The sequence below is a fragment of the Sinohyriopsis cumingii genome, chromosome 6 (genome assembly GCF_028554795.1).
Source record: "Sinohyriopsis cumingii isolate HCF-2022 chromosome 6, ASM2855479v2, whole genome shotgun sequence".
Classification (NCBI taxonomy): Eukaryota; Metazoa; Mollusca; class Bivalvia; order Unionida; family Unionidae; genus Sinohyriopsis; species Sinohyriopsis cumingii.
Window position 1 is genome coordinate 112,142,053 of NC_142966.1, and position 11,282 is coordinate 112,153,334.

The window sequence follows — 11,282 nt, forward strand, 5'->3', positions numbered from 1 at the left end:
TAAATCAACATGGGACATGATAATGGTTCAGATAAATCAACATGGTATATGATAATGGTTGAGATAAATCAACATAGGACATGATAATGGTTGAGATAAATCAACATGGGACATGATAATGGTTGAAATAAATCAACATGGGATATGATAATGGTTGAGATAAATCAACACAGGACATGATAATGGTTCAGATAAATCAACATGGGATATGATAATGGTTCAGATAAATGAACATGGGACATGAGAATGGTTCAGATAAATCAACATGGGACATGATAATGGTTCAGATAAATCAACATGGGATATAAGAATGGTTCAGATAAATCAACATGGGATATGAGAATGGTTCAGATAAATCAACATGGGACATGATAATGGTTCAGATAAATCAACATGGGATATGATAATGGTTAAGATAAATCAACATGGAACATGATAATGGTTCAGATAAATCAACATGGGATATGAGAATGGTTCAGATAAATCAACATGGGACATGATAATGGTTGAAACAAATCAACATGGGACATGATAATGGTTCAGATAAATCAACATGGGACATGATAATTGTTAAGATAAATCAACATGGGACATGATAATGGTTGAAATAAATCAACATGGGATATGAGAATGGTTCAGATAAATCAACATGGGATATGATAATGGTTCAGATAAATCAACATGGGACATGATAATGGTTCAAATAAATCAACATGGGATATGATAATGGTTCAGATAAATCAACATGGGACATGATAATGGTTGAAATAAATCAACATGGGACATGAGAATGGTTCAGATAAATCAACATGGGATATGAGAATGGTTCAGATAAATCAACATGGGACATGATAATGGTTCAGATAAATCAACATGGGACATGATAATGGTTGATATAAATCAACATGGGACACGATAATGGTTCAGACAAGTCAACATGGGACATGATAATGGTTCAGATAAATCAAGATGGGACATGATAATTGTTCAGATAAATCAAAATGGGATATGATAATGGTTAAGATAAATCAACATGGGACATGATAATGGTTCAGATAAATCAACATAGGACATGAGAATGGTTCAGATAAATCAACACGGGACATGATAATGGTTCAGATAAATCAACATGGGATATGAGAATGGTTCAGATAAATCAACATGGGACATGATAATGGTTCACATAAATCAACATGGGACATGATAATGGTTCAGATAAATCAACATGGGACATGATAATGGTTAAGATAAATCAACATGGGACATGATAATGGTTCAGATAAATTAACATGGGACATGATAATGGTTGAAATAAATCAACATGGGACATGAGAATGGTTCAGATAAATCAACATGGGATATGAGAATGGTTGAGATAAATCAACACGGGACATGATAATGGTTGAGATAAATCAAGAAGGGACCTGATAATGGTTAAGATAAATCAATATGGGGCATGAAATGGTTGAGATAAATCAACACGAGACATGAGATCAGTTCAGATAAATCCACATAGGACATGAGAATGGTTAAAATAAATCAACATGGGACATGATAATGGTTATGAGAAAACAACATGGGACTTGAAAATGGTTAAGATAAATCAATGTGGGACATGAGAATGGTCAAGATAAAACAAACAACATGGGACATGAGAATGGTTACAAAAAATCATGGGACATGGTTTAGATGAAACAACATTTGCCAGTTATGATATTGAATTTGTTTAAAAGGAGTTACCTTTCTTTTCAAATGCTAAGCAGACAAAAGCAATCAGTTTACTTCTTAAGTAAGCAGTTTTGTACTCTGATTTTCATATAAAATTTTATTTCATGAACAATTCTCTGAATATTGCTTAGAGGCTATACAGCATGTATGTCTTAGAAAAGGCAAAGATGAACTTCGTCTGGCTGAAAGGATGAATTGAAGATTGGATAATTGAAGTTTGGATAATTTAGACTCCACTGTATGTAGATCAACATGTTGTTCTCTGACACTTTTTACTTTCTTGCATTACTTCAAGTGGTGGAGAACAACTGCACAGCTGCTGATTTTGTGGTGGATTGTTGGTCACATAGAAATTTAGGAGTTTGGGTAGCTCACAATTAATCAGTTAAATTATGTAGACTAACCTTTGTACTCAGACAACAGATGTTGAATCACTTTTTCCTTTTGGAACTGAGCACGTATGAATGCAGTAGCTGTTGAACTCCTACAGGAACTGCTCAGTCAGCGATGCAGACTAACCACCACTGAATTTGTTGCTATGCGGCTGATCTCTACCATGGCCTGAAACATCAGAAAAACAATATGACAGAGAACAATTTATTTGCTGTGTGCTGTATTTAGTGTGAGGTAATGTTTGATTATGATGAATTGACATAAAGAGAATTATCATGTCCATTATTATCTGGAATTATCCATTATTATCCGGAATTATCCATTATTATCTGGAATTATCTATTATTATCTGGAATTAATCTGATAACTGACAATTACCAGTTTTAATAGAAAATGTAATACAGACTTTGCCATTAATCATTTGTTTTTATATCCCACCATGATAGTGTTACCTTTGACTCTCCATTAATCTGTATATTTGTCTAGTTATCATTTGTGTTTACATCAGATTTTCAGGTGGGGCATTTGTGTTACATAACACATTTCAGTTTCAGATCACTCAAACATGTATCTTGAAATCTATATTTGATTGACATGTTTCAGACTTTGAATGAATTTCAGCATATTTATTATTCAGCCATATCTTACATGAAATAAATAAGTGTTTGATTTGACCCATTGACCTAGCTTGCCACAGTGATACATTGGTAGAGCTAGGAGTCGGCTGCCAAGTGTCCCTTTGGGAAAGGCACTTAGTCACCATTTCCTTGGGATTAGATATTGCCAATAATGTCTTAAAATGCTATTAACATAACATATAAAAATATGCTTATCTTAGTCATTAACATATCAACTTTTAAAAAATGATTGTCTTGAACAAAGCAGCATACATATTTCATACTAATTTCTTGAACAAAGTGGCATACATATTTCATACCATTATCTTGAAGAAAGTTGCATACATCTTTCATACCACTGTCTTTAACAAAGTTACATACATCTTTCTTACAACTGTCTTTAACAAATTGCATATATATTTCATACCAGTGTCTTTAACAAAATTGCATACATATTTCATACCATTGTCTTTAACACAGCTGCATATATATTTCATACCTTTGTCTTGAACACAGTTGCATAATGCATATTTTATATCATTGCTGAGTATCTACTTAAATTGTATCCAACATTAGGCAAAAATTGATAAATTATTTTGATAACAGTATGAATCTGTAAATATATATTAGCATGAATCAGTGAATATTATAAAGTGAAAACTCCCTAGGTATGTGAACCATGTTAGCGAGGAAACAGATGAACAAGAAGTAAGGATTCACATGTGACCAACAGTGAGATTAGTCCGCTGGTATCACTAATAAAAGTAATCAACAGTTCTCCATAGGTCAGTTCTAAAATGAATTTGATGTGAAGATAAATAACTGACTAAAATAGTTATTTTCTATTTGTTTCAAAAGTTACAATGTTCTTTATGAAAATACACGGTGAAAGACTACAAATTTTTTTCAAGTGGGGAAAAACCCTGGCCATTAGTCTCTGTAAATGACATTTGTGGTTTTGGTTTTTATTAGACAGCCTTGCACTACGTGTAAGGGAGAATGGTGGTTTTAATAGACTGCCTTGCACTATATGTAAATGCGATTGGTGGATTTAATAAGACAGCCTTGCACTATGTGTAAGGGAGTAGTTTTAATAAAACAGCCTTGTACACTACGTAAGGGAAAATGGTGGTTTTTATAAGACAGCTTTGCATTATGTGTAAGGGAGATTGGTAGTTTTAAAAAAAAGCTTTGCACAATGTATAAGGGAGATTGGTAGTTTTTAAAAAACAGCCTTGCACTATGTGTAAGGGAGATTGGTGGTTTAAATAAGAAAGCCTTGCACTATGTATGAGAGAGATTGGTAGTTTTTAAGGGAGATCGGTGGTTTTTATAAGACAGCCTTGCATTATGTGTAAGGGAGATTGGTGGTTTTAAAAAAAAGCTTTGCACAATGTATAAGGGAGATTGGTAGTTTTTAAAAGACAGCCTTGCACTATGTGTAAGGGAGATTGGTGGTTTAAATAAGAAAGCCTTGCACTATGTATGAGGGAGATTGGTGGTTTTTAAGGGAGATCGGTGGTTTTTATAAGACAGCCTTGCATTATGTGTAAAGGAGATTGGCAGTTTTTGCAAGACAGCCTTGTGCTATGTGTAAGGGAAAGTGGGACTTTTGTAAAAGACTGCATAATACTTATTGCATGAGAACTTATTCTTGAGAACTCTACTGTCATTACTTTTAATAATTTTGCATGACTATGATAATTCCATTGGAATATTACGTCTGTTGTTTTAAGCTGCGCGCATGAAAATGTTACTTGCAGGAGGACAAGGGAAGAGTGTGACCTATAGGGTTCGAAATCTTGCCCAATATTTCCAGCAAATGTTTACACAACATAAAACTGTGTATGGTTGTTCTTCTTATATATTACATAAATTAAACAACAATTTTTTAAAAAACAAAACAACTGTATTCAAGTAACATATGCTTTAACATGCGTGATGTAACGTAATCCCTTTTGTCAAACTAACTAAAATTGGCCTTGCCCCAATTCCACTAAACAGGTCACAATTTCTTCCTCTGATTCAAATTGTTTAATAATTCCTATTTTTAGGAAGTGACCACGTTTTCTACAATTTGATTGGATGTAATGGTCATGTGATACTGATCTATAATTTTTGTACACATCGATAAATACCCAACCATGATCATTTAGTTCTATAATATCTTCATATTGCTTGGTTGGTATCAGTAATAATTTTCATGGAACATTCAGCCAGCATTGGGGAATAAAATGCAGTGATAAAATCTTTAATTTTCCTTTTAAGAGTTGTGTCTTATCATGGAGAAAATTGTGAGAATTCCTCAACTTTTTCAAAACTTAAAAGATTTCAATCTATTAAATTGTAAAACTAAAATTGATAACCAAAACTAAAAAGGTTTCTATCAGTTAAATTGTAAAAATAAAATTGATAATTCATCATTTCTACTACTGTATCTACTCGCTTATAAAACAAGTCCAACTGCAAACTGCATAGATCCAGATCCATCATCACATAATGCACCTGCAGATCTGGGTCTGTGCAGTTTGTTAGGAGTAATCAATAGAATTAACAACATAGACCCTAATCTACAGGTGCATTATGTTACTGCAGATCAGGATCTTTGTTGCTTGCAATTTAATTCAACTTATAAGTGAGTAGATATGGTATCATTGATAGACAAAATATCGCTTTTGTCTGAAAGATCAGAGGTACGATAATGTAAAATATTAATTTAATGCGCCACATTTAGAATTTTAGTGGGGCCCCGAGTGGCCAAGTGGTCTAAAGCGCTCTCTGTTACGGATCACTGCCATCTCACCTCTGTCTGTGTAGGTTCGAGTCTCAGATTCGGCCAATGTGGTTATGTGAGAAAGCTTGCCAGTAGCTTCTCGAGGGTCATTCGTTCTTTCCGGGGTTTTCCCGGGTTCTTCCTCCACCATTAATACTGGCCGCCATGTATAGCCTATCGTGTGCTGAAAAATGGCGATAAACCCTACAACAACAAAAAAAATTAGAATTTTAGTGAAACTGCAGCCTGATCATGTATGAATCATTTTTCTTCTCAGGTATGAGCTTCGTGAAGATAAAAAACAAGAGATGGAAAAGATTCAGAGACATCTAAATGACCTCAGAAATGACACTCTTGGGGCAATCTGGACCTCTAAGGAAGAGTCAGGGATCAGCACAATCCAGCGAGACACAATGTCCAGAAGTTATGAATTTGGTTTACAAACACCAACATACATTGAAAATGTGAAGACAGAAATACTGTTGGCTTTAAAAAGTGAAATTAGAGAGATGGCTAAAGATATAGCTTCAGATGTTTTACATGAAGTGATACGACAAGGAGGAGGTACAGGATTGTCAAATTTCCTACCTACAGTGAGCTCGGAACTCTACCAAACACATCTTTATACACAGCTTTAAGAGCAAATTTTTATTTAGAGGTTGAGAATGCTAGTATTGTTACTGACAGAGATAAATAATGTCATCTGTGTGCATTGTCTAAGGTAAGAGTATGATTAATATTTTATTCCGCTTGCCCACGATGGGGTGTGTTTTTGTGGCCTAGTCAAGCAAGGTTCTTCTGATGAAGATTTTATGATTCTAAATAAATCTGTTCCAGTAAATTTACTTGGTCCAGCATTGATCACTTTTTGAGAAATAACCAATTAGCTGAGTACAGTTTATGCAATTGAATCTTGATCAAAATTCAGTTATACACCATTCCTGCTGTTTCAAACTTTAAGTTGATTGAAAAAAGAAAAAACATTGGTTTTGGCAAGACATCATGTGGACCAGTGTATTGATTATTGAACAATAACTGATGTTCTAACAGAACTGACGATAATCATGAGATGTTACTTTATTCCCGGCACTGGTTCCTAGTGATCGGTGATAAAAAAACTTGTCAGAACAAAGGCTACAAAAGACTTGTCAGAATAAAAGCTACAAAAGACTTGTCAGAACAAAGTTATACAGCATAGTTGTTATGAACCATCTATGTGTTACCATGGTGTAGAACATAGTTGTCTTGAATCATGTGTGTGTGATCATGGTGTACAACATAGTTTCATGTATCATCTGTATGTGACCATGGTCTACAACACAGTTGTCATGTATCATCTGTATGTGACCAAGATGTACAACACAGTTGTCATGTATCATCTGTATGTGACCATGGTCTACAACACAGTTGTCATGTATCATCTGTATGTGACCATGGTCTACAACACAGTTGTCATGTATCATCTGTATATGACCAAGATGTACAACATAGTTCTCATGTATCATCTGTATGTGATCATAGTGTACAACATAGTTCTCATGTATCATCTGTATGTGATCATAGTGTACAACATAGTTCTCATGTATCATCTGTATGTGATCATAGTGTACAACATAGTTCTCATGTATCATCTGTATGTGATCATAGTGTACAACATAGTTCTCATGTATCATCTGTATGTGATCATAGTGTACAACATAGTTCTCATGTATCATCTGTATGTGATCATAGTGTACAACATAGTTCTCATGTATCATCTGTATGTGTCCATGGTACACAGTATAGTTCTCTTGAATCATCAGTATGTGTCCATGATTGGATCAGTTTTTATGATTTTTCATCTGTAAATACATTTGGAATAGAACCTTTCTAAAAATAATATTTCAGCGAGAGGTTTTAACGTTGGTGATTGCCATTGTGTGAGGATCAAACCTATTTTTTCTGCAGAATTCCCATATAGTTCTGAAAAAATAATTCTTTATTGCTGGAAAATGTTAATATTACCAGGCTTTGATCTGTGATTTCACATGAAGAAAAGGATTATAAACAATGGTTAAAAACAAGAAGCAAAATTGTTTTGCAACTTCTACTTTTTAGAAAAACTTTCTTAAATCTGCTTTTCACAACATTTATTAGGTGGGCCACCATGAGTTTATTGCAGGAGAAATACTACAATTATTGAAATTGTATATAATTTAATGAAAGAATCAATTGTAAATCAAAAGTTTAATCTGTTATTTTGGAGTGATGGCTGTTTGTTTTCAAATCTTTCATAGACCATCAAATTTAGTTCTCAGTTTATAATCAGAATATTGACCTGATTAAATAATCAGGTAATTGACCTGGTTAAATAATCAGATAATTGACTTGGTTAAATAATCAGAATATTGACTTGGTTAAATAATAAGAATATTGATCTGGTTAAATAATAAGAATATTGATCTGGTTAAATAATCAGAATATTGACCTGGTTAAATAATCAGAATATTGACTTGATTAAATAATCAGAATATTGACCTGGTTAAATAATAAGAATATTGACCTAGTTAAATAATCAGAATATTGACTTGGTTAAATAATCAGAATATTGACTTGGTTAAATGATAAGATTATTGACCTGGTTAAATAATCAGAATATTGACTTGATTAAATAATCAGAATATTGACCTGGTTAAATAATCAGAATATTGACCTGGTTAAATAATAAGAATATTGACCTGGTTAAATAATCAGAATATTGAATTGGTTAAATAATCAGAATATTGACTTGGTTAAATAATCAGAATATTGACCTGGTTAAATGATCAGAATATTGAATTGGTTAAATAATCAGAATATTGACTTGGTTAAATAATCAGAATATTGATCTGGTTAAATAATCAGAATATTGACCTGGTTAAATGATAAGATTATTGACCTGGTTAAATAATCAGAATATTGACTTGGTTAAATAATCAGAATATTGACCTGGTTAAATAATCAGAATATTAACTTGGTTAAGGTGGCGCTCACCAGATAATATGTACTTTTGAGAGAGTGATGTTTGTAAGGTGAAGTAGTTCGCATTTAAAACATGCACATTGGAGAGAACGTTTGCATACCTCTATGCTACATTAATGTAATGTGGATGATATTTCTTTTGGATATTGTACTTTTGGAAATTTTACATGATTTAAGCACACTGCTAACTAAAATGACTGCTCCCTTGTGTTAAAAAATCAGTCTGAATTAGTCTAAAGTACACTATACATAGCAGCTATTAAAATAGGGAAAATGAATTTTGCCAGACTAGACAATACCAGCTTCTGAAAGTGCAATGAATGAATTACCAAATATATAAAATGTAAAAAAAAGTTATCGGCTCTTTTTTATACAATTGACCTCTGAAGTTCAGGAAGTGAAAATGACCAAGTAGAGCTTGCACTTTTTTGAAAGGTGCACATTTGAAGTAAGGCCAAGCTGTATACTCTATAACCCATAGTACACCCATCAATCATACACCAAAATAAAGGGAATTAAAGGTTCTTTGCATTATACCTAAGATATACAAGGTCTTTTTTAAATAGCCAGTATAACCAGTGAGGAAAGCCGGGGACATTCTTTTTCTTTAAATTCCTAACCCTATGCAAAATGCAAAACTGTATAGCGCCACCTAAATAATCAGAATATTGACCTGGTTAAATAATCAGAATATTGACCTGGTTAAATAATAAGAATATTGACTTGGTTAAATAATCAGAATATTGACCTGATTAAATGATCAGAATATTGACCTGGTTAAATAATAAGAATATCGACTTGGTTAAATAATAAGAATATTGACCTGGTTAAATAATCAGAATATTGACTTGGTTAAATAATCAGAATATTGACCTGATTAAATGATCAGAATATTGACCTGGTTAAATAATCAGAATATTGACCTGGTTAAATAATAAGAATATTGACTTGGTTAAATAATCAGAATATTGACCTGATTAAATGATCAGAATATTGACCTGGTTAAATGATAAGAATATTGACTTGGTTAAATAATAAGAATATTGACCTGGTTAAATAATCAGAATATTGACTTGGTTAAATAATCAGAATATTGACCTGATTAAATGATCAGAATATTGACCTGGTTAAATGATAAGAATATTGACTTGGTTAAATAATAAGAATATTGACCTGGTTAAATAATCAGAATATTGACTTGGTTAAATAATCAGAATATTGACCTGATTAAATGATCAGAATATTGACCTGGTTAAATAATAAGAATATTGACTTGGTTAAATAATCAGAATATTGAATTGGTTAAATAATAAGAATATTGACCTGGTTAAATAATAAGAATATTGACTTGGTTAAATAATCAGAATATTGACTTGGTTAAATAATCAGAATATTGACCTGGTTAAATGATCAGAATATTGACCTGGTTAAATAATAAGAATATTGACTTGGTTAAATAATCAGAATATTGAATTGGTTAAATAATAAGAATATTGAACTGGTTAAATAATCAGAATATTGATCTGGTTAAATAATAAGAATATTGATCTGGTTAAATAATCAGAATATTGATCTGGTTAAATAATAAGAATATTGATCTGGTTAAATAATCAGAATATTGATCTGGTTAAATAATAAGAATATTGATCTGATTAAATAATCAGAATATTGATCTGGTTAAATAATCAGAATATTGATCTGGTTAAATAATCAGAATATTGATCTGGTTAAATAATAAGAATATTGATCTGGTTAAATAATCAGAATATTGATCTGGTTAAATAATAAGAATATTGATCTGGTTAAATAATCAGAATATTGATCTGGTTAAATAATCAGAATATTGATCTGGTTAAATAATCAGAATATTGATCTGGTTAAATAATAAGAATATTGATCTGGTTAAATAATAAGAATACTGATCTGGTTAAATAATCAGAATATTGATCTGGTTAAATAATCAGAATATTGATCTGGTTAAATAATAAGAATATTGATCTGGTTAAATAATAAGAATATTGATCTGGTTAAATAATAAGAATATTGATCTGGTTAAATAATCAGAATATTGATCTGGTTAAATAATAAGAATATTGATCTGATTAAATAATCAGAATATTGATCTGGTTAAATAATCAGAATATTGATCTGGTTAAATAATCAGAATATTGATCTGGTTAAATAATAAGAATATTGATCTGGTTAAATAATCAGAATATTGATCTGGTTAAATAATAAGAATATTGATCTGGTTAAATAATCAGAATATTGATCTGGTTAAATAATCAGAATATTGATCTGGTTAAATAATCAGAATATTGATCTGGTTAAATAATAAGAATATTGATCTGGTTAAATAATAAGAATACTGATCTGGTTAAATAATCAGAATATTGATCTGGTTAAATAATCAGAATATTGATCTGGTTAAATAATAAGAATATTGATCTGGTTAAATAATAAGAATACTGATCTGGTTAAATAATCAGATTATTGATCTGGTTAAATAATCAGAATATTGATCTGGTTAAATAATAAGAATATTGATCTGGTTAAATAATAAGAATACTGATCTGGTTAAATAATCAGAATATTGATCTGGTTAAATAAGAGGATCTTCTGATAAGTAAAAATGTTTTGTCTTTTTTATGAGATAGTAGATAAAACAATTGTTTTTAAATGTCCATTCTCAAAATAGTTATTAGATTTGTCAGCTAGTAGATAAGTCATTGTTGTTTGTAACAATGTAGAGGCGATGTTTGAAACTCCAG

At 31.5% G+C, this 11,282-nt stretch overlaps 1 protein-coding gene across 1 annotated transcript in view; it reads left to right on the forward strand.

Annotated features, from left to right (window-relative positions):
* The window catches only part of LOC149797730 (transient-receptor-potential-like protein), a 63,892-nt gene extending 57,743 nt beyond the window's left edge, over window positions 1-6,149 (forward strand). Inside the window, exon 8 of the mRNA XM_089960796.1 lies at window positions 5,789-6,149. Coding sequence (XP_089816922.1) covers window positions 5,789-6,149 — 361 coding nt within the window. The remainder of the gene's footprint in view (window positions 1-5,788) is intronic.
* The last annotated feature ends 5,133 nt before the right edge of the window (window positions 6,150-11,282 follow it).